The sequence below is a fragment of the Typopeltis vanoorti genome, chromosome 15 (assembly GCF_054136105.1).
Source record: "Typopeltis vanoorti isolate ZY-2024b chromosome 15, IOZ_Tvanoo_1.0, whole genome shotgun sequence".
Taxonomy (NCBI): domain Eukaryota; kingdom Metazoa; phylum Arthropoda; class Arachnida; order Uropygi; family Thelyphonidae; genus Typopeltis; species Typopeltis vanoorti.
The window spans coordinates 5134412-5151343 of NC_143563.1; the positions used below are offsets into that span (position 1 = coordinate 5134412).

Genomic DNA, 16932 nt, shown 5'->3' on the forward strand with positions numbered 1-16932 from the left:
AACAGATCCCTGAGGCACTCCACTAGTGACTTTCCTTTTCCTGGATATTGCACCTCCATACACAACTTGTTGATACCTATCAGATAGCCAGTCTCCAATCCAATGCACTAATCTAATATCCAATCCCATCTGCTCTAGTTTGACTGTCAACTTATCATGAGGTACTTTATCAAAAGCTTTTGCGAAATCCAAGTATATTACTGTGTATCCTTCTCCTCTGTCCAAGGAAGCAGTCACTTTATTGTAATAAGTAAGTAGATTACTAAAACACGCCCTCCCTTTAGCAAATCCATGCTGTCCATCAAAGATTATACCATTGTTGTCAACCCAACTCTGGATCCTAGTTCTCACAAGCTTCTCCAACAACTTAACCACAATACCTGACACACAGATAGGCCTATAGTTTGATGCTTGAGTTCGATCACCTCCTTTATGAAGTGGCACAATCTTGCAATCCTTCCACTCTTTAGGGACTTGACCAAGTGCAAGACTCGTATTAAAAAATATGTCAAGGCAGGTGTCAACTCTCTGGCACATTCCTTCAGAATACGCGGTGGATATATTATCAAGTCCCACAGCCTTATTTACATCTAGTTTACTCAACTCCCCAAACACCTCTTGCTCACTTACAGTCAGTCTCTCCTCCCCATCATCAACTGCTCTTAATCTCTCCATGAAGTCACATTCACAAGATTGAAAGATCTTTATGAACTGCTCATTAAGTATCTCCACCACACATTCTGCAACAGCTGTCTTTATACCATTTCCTCCAATCAATGTCATCCTTCCATAATCATTCTTTCTTTTGCTGGCTACATATCGAAAGAACTCCCTAGGATTCTTTTTAGCTTCATTAGCTAACTGCTGTTCATACCTCTCTTTAGCTACTCTCACCAACCAAGTCACTCTCCTTGCCTGGTCTTTGTAGAACTCATGAAATTGGTTACTTCCACTTCTCTTATGCTGCCTCCACAATGCCCTTTTTCTCTGTATTGCATGCTTAATCTCTTTATTCATCCATCTCGCACCTAACTTATTTAACCTTCTCACCCGTGGTATACATTTAGACATTGCATCCACTAAATATTTTTTGAAAATCCCCCCAAGCTGCATTGATCTCTTTTCCAGCTAACTCCTCATTCCATGCTACACCTGCAAGCTGTCTCCTGAGCTCTTCATAATCACCCCCCTTGTAGTTCCACATAAACCCTTTTTTTCACAGGGGTCCTTGCACTGCTGGCAACCACCCAAGTAATCACCTCATGGTCACTTTCACCAATTGGTGGATGATTTGATACCTCATTGATAATTACATCCTCCGATGAGATGACCAAATCCAAGACCCTTAATCCTCGTGTGCCCTCTGTTACATACTGTCTGAGGTAGTTATCCCTCAAAAACTCAGAAACTCATTTTCTTTACTTCCAGTTGCTATCTCTTCATTCCAGTCTATATTGCCATAATTAAAATCACCCATAATGATCACCCTTTTCTTATTTGCTTGGCTGATTTGACTATACATTTCACTATCACCACCATCCACATTACCAGGTCTATAACAACATCCCACCAAGTATTTGATTCTATTCACCTCTGTCTCACACCATACTGCCTCAAAACCACTGGCCCCATTTCCCTCTTGCATCTCTACCTTGTATGGACATAACTCTTTCTCTATCATCAATAGCACTCCCCCTCCCTTTTTACCCCTTCTATCATCACGAAACACATCATACCTTTCCATCTCTATTCCTGTCAGGATGTCATCCTCATCTAACCATGTCTCACTTATTCCGACAATCTCTGGGTGCACAGACGCAATTAGTGCAACCATTTCATCTGCCTTGTTTCTTATACTTCTAGCATTGGTATACAAACACAACAACTCATTTCTGGATCTACAGCTAGTTCCACTGATACCACTCACTCGATGTGATCTCTCCATGCTGGAGTGGGGCCATTTCCCTTTCTGCCTCTTCATTTTAGAACCCTTTGCAATTCCATCTGTTTCCTTTTGATCCCTGATCATCCCATTACTTTCCTGCCTACACATTCTCTCACCTCCTCTTGGAGCATCCACCTTTCTCATGCTGTGTATCCCTGTCCACCCTGAGCCTCCCCGTTTCCCTGCTCCTCTTGCACACCCATTCTCTCATTTTCTATACTCATTCCACTCACTTCCACATTCATTTCCACTCCTTCAATCTCTCCTGTCTTACTCTCCTACTCTTCCACATCGCTCCCCTCTCGATCTGATTCATTCTCTCTATTCACTTCTCTACCTTCCAGCAGCAGTCTCTCCACTCTTTCATACCACTCTTTAAACTCACTGACCGTTCTCGCTCCCACCACTCCATCAGGCAATGCATTCCCTGGCTCAACCACCCTCCACACAAAGAAACCACTCCTTACCCTCTTGCTCGCAGTTTCCTTTCGTAACTTCCAGGGATGGCCTCTTGTCATCACTCCTTCCCGCTGATCAACCAAGCGAAAGAACTCCCAGTGTCAACCCTGTAACCACCTCTCAACAGTTTATAAAGTCTCAATCATATCACCTCTTCTTCTTCTATCCACCAAACCCTGCAGTCCACATTCTCTCAGCCGATCCTCATAACTATCCTTGTACAGTCCTGAAACCATCTTTGTCATCCGTCTTTGTATCCTTTCCACAGTTAATTATCCCCTTCAAATCCTGGGGACCAAATCTGAGAACAATAGTCCAAGTGTGGTCTGATCAGAGACTTATACAACGGAATGATAACCCTCTTATCTCTGCAGGTCAGTGTCCTTCTCATAATTGCAGCAATCCTCTGTGTTACCTTCACCACCTTTGCAATATGTCCCCTAAACTTCAGGTTTCTATCAATCATCAACCCCAGATCTCTTGTCTCCGACTGCTTCCTACAGTATAACTCCTCCCATAGAGAATGCAGCATCCATCGATGTTTCTCAAACCTCAAGACCTTACATTTTGCCGCTTTAAACTGACATCCCCATTCATTTGCCCATCTATCTAGCTTTTTTAAATCCTCTTGCAGGGCTACCACATCTGCACTATTACTAATAATCCTTCCCAGCTTCGCATCATCCGCAAACAACTGAATATCCTCCCCCTGCAATCCACTGGCTATGTCATTGATATAAAGGTTAAACAATATAGGTCCTAGTACTGAGCCCTGTGGGACCCCACTTGTAACCCTCTGCCTCCTGGAAACTGCTCCACCATACACAACTCTCTGATACCTATCAGACAGCCAATCCTGAATCCAGTTGACCAATCTGACATCCAGACCCATGTGCTGCAACTTAAATATCAGCTTATCATGTGGCATCCTGTCAAATGCCTTCGCCAAGTCTAAGAAAATTGCACTATATGCCTTTCCCTCATCTAATAAAGATTTAATTTATAAAGAAATCACGAGAAGAATTTAGGCGGGAAGAATGGATGTAAAAAGGAAAGAACGCTGAAATTATTTATTAGAGATTTATAAGAGAGAGAGTGGCATTAGGTTGGAATCGGAGCATTCGGATATCACAGTACGTTAATAACGAGTCGGCAAGTCACTCAAGCAGCTAAATAAAGTCTATTAGTCAAGAGGTGGTTAGCTAATAAATTGTAGAATAACAATTATAACTATGGAAGACAGCTGAGTGACTACTAAATAGACTAGCAATACTTGAGTTGAGATTTAATTTCAGGGCTGACCTGTCAAGGACACACAGAATTTTGAAATAAAGCATGGAGTTACTAAAGAAAAGTAGAGCTGTAAAGTTGAAGTTTACCGATAGCTGTGTTTAGAATTGTAGTGTCTAAAGAATTAATTGAATGCCGGAAGAGTGAACAACTGCACATATAAAACCTCAAGTTAAGGAATTATTGTGTATTGCCTTAATTCATAAGTGATCAGTAGTACTTCATGCAAGAACGTTTGTTTATGTGTACTGTGACCGATGATTAATTCAGTTGTTGCTTAGAAGATTTATTTTAACGAGTGCCGTTTACTGTTTAAAGTGTTAACAGTTATAAAAAGTGTTTGCACATAAGTAGATGAAGAAAGAAGATTATCGGTAAGAATATTCCAACTATTAATATCCCTATGCAGAGATGTGAGTGTGTTTCATCCTAGAATTTCCTTATGTTAACGATAACAATTGTGAAGATTAACTGAAGTGTAAATTTAAAAGTGTTTGCTTGTAAGGAGGTGTTACTGCGATTTTATTGTAATTGGAACTTAAGGAACTGTGAGAAGGACTGTATTAGAGATAACAGATTTACCATTGTATGAGTTGAATGATTGAATTTATCTAAGGAGTTAAAATGTGTGTGATATCTTAATTACTGAATTGAAGTTAACTGTAAAATTTGTGATTTTAAAATTAAACGTTTGTTTTTGTTAATGAAAAGTTGTACTTTGCCTGAATCTCTTTTACTGCACCATTCATAAAATATTCGAACCAAAGCGAGTGAATTAAGTTAGTTAAATATACTCGGCCAGTATATATTTTAAGAAGAAATAGTTGAAAGTTGATTTTTCTTCAATTCTTGAACTAATTCAGATATAGAGTGGTGCAGTCTTTAATTTTCTTTAAATTTTCTCTATATCTGAATTAGAAACCAACTAACAACTTATTATTTTGTTTAAGAACAGCATAGTGACTAATATGTCGGATCCAAGGTACAAATTGAGCTGAAGTAGGATCCAACACCTCAATAAAAAACAAAGACAAACCAGACTACAATAAAACTATAACCATTCCTTACATTAAAGGGACATCAGATAAAATAAACAGAATACTAGAAAAATACAACCTCAAAGCCACCTTTAAACCTGCAAAATTAGAAAGCTTACTCAACTTATCCAAAGACCTACTCCCTCCGCTGGCCCAACCCGGAGTATACCGTATTTATTGCACTTGTAACATACCACATATAGGAGAAACAGGATGCACAATTCCTATCAGATAAAAAGAACATAAACGACACATCAAATATAATAATTATGGTGAAGCTGGCCTTTCGGATCGTGCCCTGAACACCTTACATAGAATTGACTGGAAAAGCACTAGGTGTCTACATCACACCAAAACATGGTATGAATGCAAATTTAAGGAAGCCTGTGAGATTATTACCAACCGCCCTAATATGAACAATAATGATGGTCTAAAAATCCCAAACTTAAGGAAAGCATATATTCAACTCACGGAACCATCCTCTCTAAGAACAATTATAAACAGGACTGTAGAAAATCCAGGATCCTAAATCATAAATAACAATTGTATTGCTAAAAGCAGGACATCATTGTTACTGAAAGAAAACTATCTCTAAGAAAGAATGTTTATTCATGTTTTCAGAAATAGAATTTAGCTTGATGTAGTTTATAATTTTTTTTTTTTTTTTTTCACTAGAGGTCATGCCAGTAGAATAACTTGTGATGAATTCATTGTTTCTCTGGTTTACTGTATATAATGTAATTTAGCTTGTCCTGTATATTTGTATACAGGACAAGCCATCTTAATATGAAGAGATCAAAACATCGGGATATTAAAAGAGTTATTTATAACATGGTTGTAAAGTCCATAATTTCTAAAATGAAGGGTAGTGATGGTAGACAGAGACTTGAAGTTTAGGGATCACATTGCTAAATTTGCAATAACATCACAATGGATTATGGCAGTAATAAGGAGGACATTGACATGCAGAAGCAAAGAGGTTATGGTTTCCTTGTATAAAGCTTTGATCAGGCTGCATGTGGACTGCTGTGTGCAGATTTAGTCACCTAGTTTTTAAGGAGAAAAGGATGTATTGGAAAAGGTCTAGAGAAGCTTCAAAAAATCAATGTATAAAGTCTTATCTTATTGAAAAACTGATTTTTGTATAAGTTGTATAAGGAAGGCACAAGCACAGGAGTGAGAAACAGGTTCTGTGCATGGAGAGAGAGATTGGTGAGTGAAGTATATCACCTGAAAGTGGTGAGTGCAGAAATTGAGAAATTGTGAATGAGTTTAAGGCACACTTTGATGATTTTTTGCATGAGAGAATATGAATCTTCTACGACAAGTCCTTTGACCCCATGGAAGTCAGATATGTTACTAATAATAATTTGTTTTATTATCTATATGTTTTACAGATAAGCTTAGGTGTTGATGGTTATTCATGTCTTATTTTTTACGGTATTAACACCACACACACTTTTATCACAAAGATGTTTTATTAACGCTTATATTTCACTGATTTTCAAATCGGCATCATCAGAGCACAACACACTTGTTTCAGACATAATTGGTTAGTTTCGATGTCACCTCCTTATTTACCAGTGTACCACTTATAGACACTTTTGATTTAATCAAGTCTAAATTTCCCCCTGATATTTTTGAATTATTTCAGTTTACCATGAATGCAGGTTACTTTACATGGGGAGGAAATTCTACAAACAGATTAATGGTACTGCTATGGGTTCCCCCCCACCTCTCTCCCCATTTTTACATGGAACACTTTGAAAACAAAGTACTTACCACAGCTACATACAAGCCACAAGTGTGGTTACGCTATGTAGATAATGTGTTTGCCATCTGGCCCCATGGACAAGACACTTTGGATGCTTTTGTCACCTACCTAAACAGCCAACACCCCAAAATTCACTTCACAGTAGAAAAAGAATCAAATAACTGTTTACCATTTCTTAACACATTAGTCACCCGCATTTCAGATGGATCACTATCTTTTTCTATTTACAGAAAGCCTACACACACACAGGAAGATACCTACATAAACAATCACATCATCATCCAGTCCAACAGTACGGCATTTTAAAAACATTTGCACACAGAGCCAGAGCCATTTGTTCTGATGATACAGCTCTGACCACTGAACTCCATTACCTGCACCATACGTTCTTAGCCAATGGCTACAATCCCTACAAAATAGATAAAATACTACATACGCCCATTACTCTGCCCTCCCCTAATACACAAGAATACAACATGACCATTTCTATTCCCTATATCAGAGGTACATCGGAAAAAGATAGCCGAAGTATTGTTGAAACATGGCCTTCGCACCACTTTCAAACCTCATGTCAAGCTGCAACTCTGATCCGCTCGCCTAAGGATAAACTTCACCCTTTAGCACACCCAGGAGTATATGAAGTTCCTTGTGACTGTGACTTGGCCTATTATGGGCAAACAGGAAGATCAGTGAACCTCTGCCTGGAAGAACATGAAAGATACATTCGCTACTATTACTATGGCAAGTTGGGACTGACAGATCACGCTTTGGACACTCCTTCACACAGGATTAGATGGAGGAAAACGAATGTGCTATTTAGGAGTTGTTATAGATCTGAAAGATTATTTTTTGAGTCAGCAATGGCTTTGAAGAATTCTCCCAACCTTAACAAATATGGTTGCATTAATTTGCCAAAAATTTGGGGAGACAGTTATCCTAAGAAAAACTCCTGAATAGCTGCTTTTTTTTTTTTTCCCATTAGAGGACTCCAAAAATAGGACTTTAGATCTTTTGTCTTTTGCAATTATATTGTTTCACTCACTCACTCACTGTCGTGTATACAAGTGTGTTGTGCTCTGATGATGCCAAGTTGAAAATCAACGAAATATAAGTGTTAATAAAACATCTTTGTGATAAAAGGGTGTGTGGTGTTGTTAATACCGTGAAAAATAAGTCATGAATATCTATATGTCTTATAATCTTTCACTATGTTATAGATTCTAGTTATGCCATGGTATCCTGTACACATCTGAGGTGCATACTGTATGAAGACTTGATGATGACATTCTATCCCTATAACTTTTTCCTCTGTCAACTAATAAGCCTCACTCATGCTTATAATTTTTTATCTGGTTGAATTCAACAATATCAAAAACTTCTCAGCTCTATTATTAATGCTTCTGGGATTTGCTCACTCCTTCACTTGATGGAGTGAGCAAATACCAGAAGCATATAAGGTCAGAAACTTAACTCCAAATCCCTATAAGTGCAATCTATCTATCAGTCATACATTAGCCCTTTTATTCATTAAATTTACTTTTAGCACAATGCAAGGACTTTTTTTTTCTTGTCATGGCCCATCTCATTTCACTCTTATTTGTGTTGTGTCAAGACCTATAGTCTTTTCTCTTCCAGTCTTCTTTTATTTCCTTCTCCCTTCCCCACCAATTCAGATGCAAAATTGGTGTGCAAGTGTTTGTGGGTGGGTGGGTGGATTCGATGACTATATACTGTATAAATTTGTTCCAATTGGTATGTATTGTATGTTTTATATCTCTACATTAAAATAAAGAAAATAAATCGAGATTACAAATAAAGGAATAGCGGTAAGCATAGTATAGTGCATCCTTGTGCTCATTCATGGTTGTTAAATTTGAAATCATTCATGTCTGCAAAACTACAACTCTTCTGCTTTCTCTTTGCATTCTATACCCTAGTACTGAGCCCTGTGGGTCCCACAGGGCTCAGTACTAGGACATATGTTGTTTAACCTTTTTATCAATGACATTGCCAGCAGATTGCAGGGGAATATTCAGTTGTTTGCAGATGATGCAAAGCTGGGAAGGATTATTAGTAATAGTGCAGATGTGGTAGCTCTGCAAGAGGATTTGAATAAGCTGGATAGAGGGGCAAATGAATGGGGGTTTATCGGTTTAATGCAGCAAAATGTAAGGTCTTGAGGTTTGGGAAACATCGATGGGATGCTGCATACTCTATGGAAGGAGTTATACTGGAGGAAGTAGGAGAAACAAGAGATCTGGGATTGATGATTGATAGAAACCTGAAATTTAGGGGACATATTGCAAAGGTGGTGAAGGTAACACAGAGGATTGCTGCATTTATGAGAAGGACACTGACCTGCAGAGATAAGAGGGTTATCATTCCATTGTATAAGTCTCTGATCAGACCACACTTGGATTGTTGTTCTCAGATTTGGTCCCCAGTATTTGAAGGGGATAAATTAACTGTGGAAAAGAAATTAACTGTGGAAAAGATACAAAGATGGTCTCAGGACTGTACAAGGATAGTTATGAGAATCGGCTGAGGGAATGTGGACTGCAGAGTTTGGCGGATAGAAGAAGGAGAGGTGATATGATTGAGACTTTTAAACTGTTGAGAGGTGGTTACAGGGTTGACACTGGGGAGTTCTTTCGCTTGGTTGAACAGCGGGAAGGAGTGATGACAAGAGGCCATCCCTGGAAGTTACGAAAGGAAACTGTGAGCAAGAGAGTGAAGAGTGGTTTCTTTGCATGGAGGGTGGTTGACCCGTGGAATGCATTGCCTGATAGAGTGGTTGACCCGTGGAATGCATTGCCTGATAGAGTGGTGAGGGCGAGAACGGTCAATGAGTTTAAGGAGTGGTATGATAGACTTTGTGTTTCTTAGGGGGAAACCTCCCCTCGATGAGTCTTGACAGACTTTATGTTCTTAGGAAGGACCTCCCACGATGAGTCATTTGATTCCATGGAGGCCTGAATAATAATAATAATAATATACTACATTGGCTATCATTTTTAATATTTGCACCAGAAAAATGGACTCTGATGCTGAGATAATTTAGATTGTATTATATTTTCATTGAGTGATTTAAATGTTGTTTAAATGGAAATGATGTACATTTCTTTATTATTGAAAATTTTATTAAAAATTTTATTATTACTGTATTAGGTTATTAAGCTGCTGCAAGATAAATGTGAAAAACAGGATAATATGCTTAATTCAATGGACAGTTTACAGATAGCTCATGACAAGTTACTGGAGCGTGTGGCTCAGCAGAAACAAGAGGTAGAATATGACATTACTTTAATGTAAATATGAAATTTACATGTAAGGGGATTCTTTTTTAACATAATGAATACTTTTGTATTTAATATATAAGCTCACATCATTTTAAATGTATATGTGTATGGGTGCATTTGAGGAATTTGGAACGCATACGACAACAACATTTATTGCTAGTGTGCTGCATAAATTTGTTCCATTAATATACTTGTATGTTTCATGTCTTTGAATTCCAAGAAAGAAAGAAATCTGGGTTACAAATAAAGGAATAACAGGAAGTGTAATGTAGTGTATATGCTTCCCTGCACACTTCATACATTAAAGGGCTAATTCCCCTAAATGTGTTAAGGTGCATGGTCTGTCACAGTAAGGTAACGTAGCTTTATATAAACACATAAACCTGGGAATACATACTATTTGCAGACTGTCTGCAAGCTGCATGTATTCTCAGGTTTATTTATCTATTTTGCAGAATGAAATGCCCTGCTACTTATATATGACTAACTAAAACACTGTTAATTAAAAAGACCTTATAAGAGATTCTTTGTATTAGCAGTGAAAATTGAATTCAGGTCTTACTAACCAAAGAGAATTATTAAAAACTAAACTATAAATGCATGCTCTTTTTTTAATTTAAACTAATATTAAAAACTAATCTAAAGTAGCTTTCCTTCCTAAACTCAAAGTTAGGAATATTAGTAGCTGAACCCATTTTCAAATAAGATTGATTTCACATTAAAACATTTTCTTCAAATATAATTATTTTGTATTTAATTCATTGTAAAATCACAATGAACATAATTTGCACATGAAGAGGAAGTGTATTTATTATTATTTTATTGGTTATTATTATGGATTTCCATGCAGTCAAAGACACGCTGCAGGAGATCCACATTAACCATTATTCACACAATGCCTATCATATCTCTCCTTAAACTTATTTGCTGCCAAGACAATCACTTGTTGAAAATTTATTTATCACTAGGTTAGACTATAATAGATTTAGTTTAATCCTTTATCCCAGTGAGAGCAAACAAAGTTTGCGCCTGAAAATATCTTCAGGACTAAATATAGTGTTGTACTATCTTATCCAGTAAGTAGTGCAACACCAAGGCAACTCGTGGCAAAGGTGGAGCAAGCTACCAGGCACTTCTAACCCAGTATCTCCCATAATGCAAAACACATTTCCTATGTGGATATGTATACTGTTATGCATTAAAGGGATTGGCCATCTACCCAGACTAGTTTCGACCTTTATTGAGGTCTCTTCAGTGGGAGCCAGGCCCAGAGCTGGAGATACCAGGCAGAAGCAGTAGCAAGTCATCTGTGCCTATGGGAGTTGCCAAAAGGTTTATCACCTTTTTTAAAAATTACTCTGGATTTAGAGAAAGATGTTGAAAATTTATTTATCACTAGGTTAGACTATAATAGATTTAGTTTAATCCTTTATCCCAGTGAGAGCAAACAAAGTTTGCGCCTGAAAATATCTTCAGGACTAAATATAGTGTTGTACTATCTTATCCAGTAAGTAGTGCAACACCTTCCTAATGATAACCTTTTCTTCACTCTATATAGAAAACCCACTTGCACAGGCAGATATAGTCACAAACTTTCCCACTACCCTCCCCCCCTCTCAACAATATAGCATTATTAAAACTAACCAATATAGCCTATAATCTTTGTTCCAGTGGAACCTCTCTTTCAATCGAACTCGACCACATACACCTTCCTTTCTAGTGGCTACAGTGACTCTACAGAATTAAAAAAATAATCAGTTCCTCCCCCATTCTTCGGCCATCACTTCAGAAGGATTTCAGAAATGTCATCACCATCCTCTATATTCAGGGCACATCAGAAAAACTAGTCAGGTCTTTAAAAAAGTACAACCTCTACACAGCTTTTAAGACCCACCAGAAACTTGCTACCCTTATTCGTTCTACCAAAGATCAGCTGCCTCCTCTCTCTCAGCACCTGGACTATATATAAAGTACCCTGTTCCTGCTAGTTGGCTTACTTTAGACAGACTGGTAAATCAGCAACTATCCGTTTAGAAGAACACAAATTGTGCATCTGCAATCAGAACTATGGTCAATTTGGTCCTGCAGACCATGTATTGAATACACCCACAGGATCTCCTGGAAGAATCCACATATTGACCTATAGAGGGCACACCACCTAGATATGACTTTAGAGTCATCCATGTGTTTCATTTAGTATTGTGTTGTTTTTGTGTGTGTTACAAGTGTTCTTTGTAATCCCCGAAAATGTCTCAGTGACTAAGATGAAATATTGGAAACATTAAAATTAGTTTTTAACCCTTTCCCAGTGCTGTATATATTCCATTAAACCTCCAACATGAAGGCTATGGCTTCAAATTATAAGCCAATCTGTAGATCTGAAGTTATGACAAAGATACTGGAGAGATTGGTGAGAAGTAGGATACAGTAATCCAATTCCTTATGCAGCCTGAACAAAGCCTTGTACAATGAAATCAAAACATCCTTATTTCTACATGTTGGTATTCTCTGCATCATTCCCATAATCTGCTGTGTTTCCCTCACAATTTTTCAAGTCTCAACATTAAACTGACATTCTCCTCACATCACTCATTCAGACAGTCTATTTAGGTTCTCTTGCAAAGCTACATCTGCTCAACTTCTCATAAAGCTCCCTAACTTTGCATCATCTGCAAACAACTGTATATCACCATATATCACCCTTTCCAATGTCATTTACATACGAATTAAACAACAATGGCCCCAAAACAGACTTGGAATATCACTCTCCCATACATAGCCTACTGATACTTATCAGACAGCCAATCTCCAGTTCCAACACACTAATCCACTATCTGCTCAAATTTAATTACTATTTGTCATGTGGCAATCTATCGAAAGCCTTTGCAAAATCTAAATATACTACTATCTGCATCCTCCACCCCCTTGTCCAATATATTCATCGCCTTGTTATAATAAATAAGCAGATTGCTAAAGAATTCTACTGTCAACCCAGTTCTGAATCCTTGTCCTCACTAGCTTCTCCAACATCTTGACCACAACTCCAGACAAGTAGATTGGCCTAAAATTCAAAGACTTAGTCTTATCACCCCCCCTTTAGGAAGCAGAACAATTTTACACTCTTTCCACTCCTTTGGAATTTGGGCAATCTAAGACTCATGTTAAAAATGTAAATTAAAACTGTCGTTAACTTCCTGGAACATTCCTTCAAGACATGCAGTGATCACCATCAAGTCCCATATTCCTTATATACCTTCTGCACATTGGTTCCTCCCCCATTCCCACTACTCTCAATTTCTGCATTATGTTACAATCACAAGGATGGAATACTTTAATGAACTGCTCATTAAATACCTCTACTATATCCTCCTCAGTGTTTTTCATTCTCCCATTATCATTGACCAATAACAACCTCCCATAATCATTCTTCCTTCTACTGGCCACATATCAAAAACACTCCCAAGGTTTTCTTTTAGCATCATTTGATAACGGCTGCTCATACCCTACTTTTGCTACCCTTACTAAGTGAGTCACCTTCCTTGCTTGCTCTTTGTACATCCATTTTACACCTACTTTATTTAATCTCTTGACCTTTGGAATACACCTAGTCATTGCCTCTGCCAGATACTTCCTGAGCAGAGACCAAGGATTAACTTCCTTCCCATGCAATTCCTTATTCCATGATATCGCTGCAAGCCACCTTCTGAGCTCGTCATAATCACCTGCCCTATATTATTATTATTAACTCATTGTGGGAGGTACACACTATCGCACACAATGCCCATCCAATCGTGCCTTAAACTGATTAAATACAAATCACAACATGCTCAGGCAGTATATTCTACTCACTAACCACTCTCCATACAAAAGAACCTGCTCCTCACTCCTATATTTCCACATATAACCTTTTCTCACAAAAGTCCTGATATGGCTGGCAACTACTAAAGTGATCACTTCATGGTCACTTTTACCAACTGAATGAAGATGTGACACTTTATTTACAACAATATCTTCTAATGAGATAATCCAATTTAAGACCCTTGATCTACTTGTGGTCTCTGTTACATACTGCTTAAGGTAGTTATCTCTTAAAAACCCCAGAAAATTCATCCTTTTTGGTTCCTGATCTCACTAAATTGTCACAGCAGCTATTTCTCTCTAGGCAGATTAGCACTGCTATGTTAAAAACATAAATAACATCTAAGAATTAGCAGTAGTATTATTCCAGACTCCCATGGAGTCACAAGACTCATCATGAGAGTCCAAAATATTTTGACCATTAATAGGTCATGATCATTTGGCCTTTTTAATGGCTTTTATTTGTTGTGTTTTTGTGTATGACATATGGTTGTATATTATCAAATGTGAAAACAGTACAAGCTGTAAAAGTTTTTTTTTGAAACTGATGTGTCTCTTTAATATACAGCCACTATGCCAAATATTATTCCTTTGTAATTTAAAAAGGAAAATTTTAAATGCATGTTTTTATATATAATTTTGCACAAATTTTATTTTTGATGCGAGTTATTTCTTCCAGATAATGGAGAATGAAGACAAAATTCAACAACTTATGGAAGAAAAAATGGAAACACAGAAATTGGTAGAGTTAATGCAGAAAAATACAAAAAGACAGAATGATTTGAACTCACAGTTCATGGGTATAATTAAGACATCAGAGGAAGTAATAAAGAAAGAAATATTGGTAATTATTTATTGCTATTATATATTATTATTATAGTCAGACTTCCATGAAGCTATAAGACTGATGGCCTACTGATTGTCATAATCATACCTTATTGAGAAATACTTTATGACATTAATTATTTTTATATAAATAACCAGATTTATTGTAGTAAATGAAAAAACCAAGTTTGCTATTATAATATTTAGTATCTTCATCAAATTTGCTGGTTAACATAAAATGTAAAGAATGTACAATGACGCATTCAAAAATCATTAACAATTATCCTTTCTTTTAGTTAACAATTACCATTAACAATTATAAATAACTTCTTCAATTCATATAATTCAAAAATAAAATTTGATGAAATTAGAATGAAATAATAAATTGATATTTTTAACTATTTAGTTCAACAAAAATAATCAGAAGGTGGTATATTTCTATCAGTCTATCATAAACCCATCTACACAAGTTATCATCATGCCAAATCCGCACTGAATATGCACTTCATACTGAACCTACAAAAAACTTACTGTTATTAATGCTCTCAAGAATAGCATTTGCTTCTTAAAAGATGACAATAAAAAGAAGGATGAGCTTGGACATCTTATACAATCAGTTTATTATTAACACTAGACCTGAACTTCAGATCTTTGTCAGCCACTACTCCAAGGGTTCTTATCTCCTCAAATTCCTCCAAATTTCCCACCAAGTGTATACATTGCATGTGATTGTTGCCTACAAAATTTCAGAACCTTTCACCTTGCAACATTAAAATTGACATTTCCATACTGTTGTTCCATACTGTTGCCCACTCATACAATCCATTCAAGTTCTCCTGTAAGGCCACAACATCTGCTTGATTCCTCATTGCTTTCCCCAGTTTTGTATCATCTGCAAACAATTGCATATTCCAATTAAACCTATCCCAATATCATTAATATGCAAATTAAATAACAATGGTCTCAAAACAGACCACTTTGGCACCCCACTAGTAACATTCCTCTTTTGAGATAGTGTCCTCCATACACAACTTGCTGATACATATCTGACAGCCAGTTACTGATCGAATTCATTAATCTGTTATCTAATCCCATCTGCTTCAGTTTAGTGATCATCTTGTGATGTAGCAATCTATCAAAAAAGCCTTTGCAAAATCTAAGTAGACCACTGTATATCATTACCCTTGTCCAATACATTTGTTACCTGGTTATAGTACATAAGCAAGTTGTTAAAAGAAGACTTCACTTTAACAAACCCATGCTGACAAACACAAAGAATCCCACTGTTATTAACCCACTTTTGTATTCTATCTCTCTCACCAACCTCTCCGGTACCTTAACTACAACTCCAGATATACAGATCAGTCTATAATTTGTTGCCTTAGCCTTATCACCACCTTAGTGAAATGGAATAATTTTTTCCTCCTTCTACTCCTTTGGGACTGGTGCTGTTGCCAGACTCTTGTTGAACAGATAAGCCAAGGCTTATGCTAACTCCTCAGAACATTTCCTTAAGGTCATAAGTCATGAAATACTATTGCCTTATTGACAGCTAGCTTACTTAACTCCTCATGTACCTCTTGCTTCAGCATTAAGTCTTTTCTCATTTCATTCTCTACACTTGAGCTTCTGATTTCACACTGAGTTACTCTCCTGGCCTGCTCTTTATACAAAAATGCAAGTTTATGCAAAAATGCAACTGATTATTACCATTATTCATCTTGTGCTGCCTCCAAATTGCCTTCTTCTTCCAGATTTCAGGCTTAGTCCCCTCATCCATCCATTTTACACCTACTTTATTCAGCCTTTTTATAATCAGAATACATTCACAGATTGATGTTGTTATGTATTTCTTTGTTAGTTTCCAAACAAAGAACCTTTCTCTTGTTCACTATCCCAAGTTGCTTATATGTTTCTCATCATCACCCTACACATTCGCTGGCCTATAACAACATCCAACTAAATATCTCTTGATGCCAAACTCCACATTGCACCAAACTGTGTCAGAACCATTACCAATATTATGCCTACATAGACCTTACATAGGCATAATTTTCCTGCTGTCATAAGCAGCACTCCCCCCCCCCCCCATCCTTTCTGTCCTCATGAAAAACACTGTACCCTTACAATTCTATTCCCATTAGGATATCTTCATTCAACTGTTTCTCTTATTCCTATGATTTTGGAGCAAATAAACTCAATCAGTGAAACAATTGCATCTTGCTTATCATCATTATTATTATTTATTATTACAGGCAACTCCAAGGAGTCCTTAGACCCATCAAGGGAGGCCCTAAACAACATGTCAAGAACTCCTTAGACCCATCAAGGGAGGCCCTAAACAACATGTCAAGAACTATCCAACATTTGCACAGTGTCTATCCTACTTTCCTTTGAACTCATTAGCAGTCATGGCACTTGCAACAGACTCTGGCAATCTATTCC

The 16932-nt window shown here is 37.2% G+C and overlaps 1 protein-coding gene across 1 annotated transcript in view; it reads left to right on the plus strand.

Moving 5' to 3' along the window:
• Window positions 1–16932, plus strand: part of LOC150098320 (cilia- and flagella-associated protein 157-like) — a 210169-nt gene that overhangs the window by 108549 nt on the left and 84688 nt on the right. Inside the window, exons 8-9 of the mRNA XM_090405148.1 lie at window positions 9674–9790; window positions 14342–14506. Of these exons, the coding sequence (XP_090261274.1) occupies window positions 9674–9790; window positions 14342–14506 (282 nt within the window). The remainder of the gene's footprint in view (window positions 1–9673; window positions 9791–14341; window positions 14507–16932) is intronic.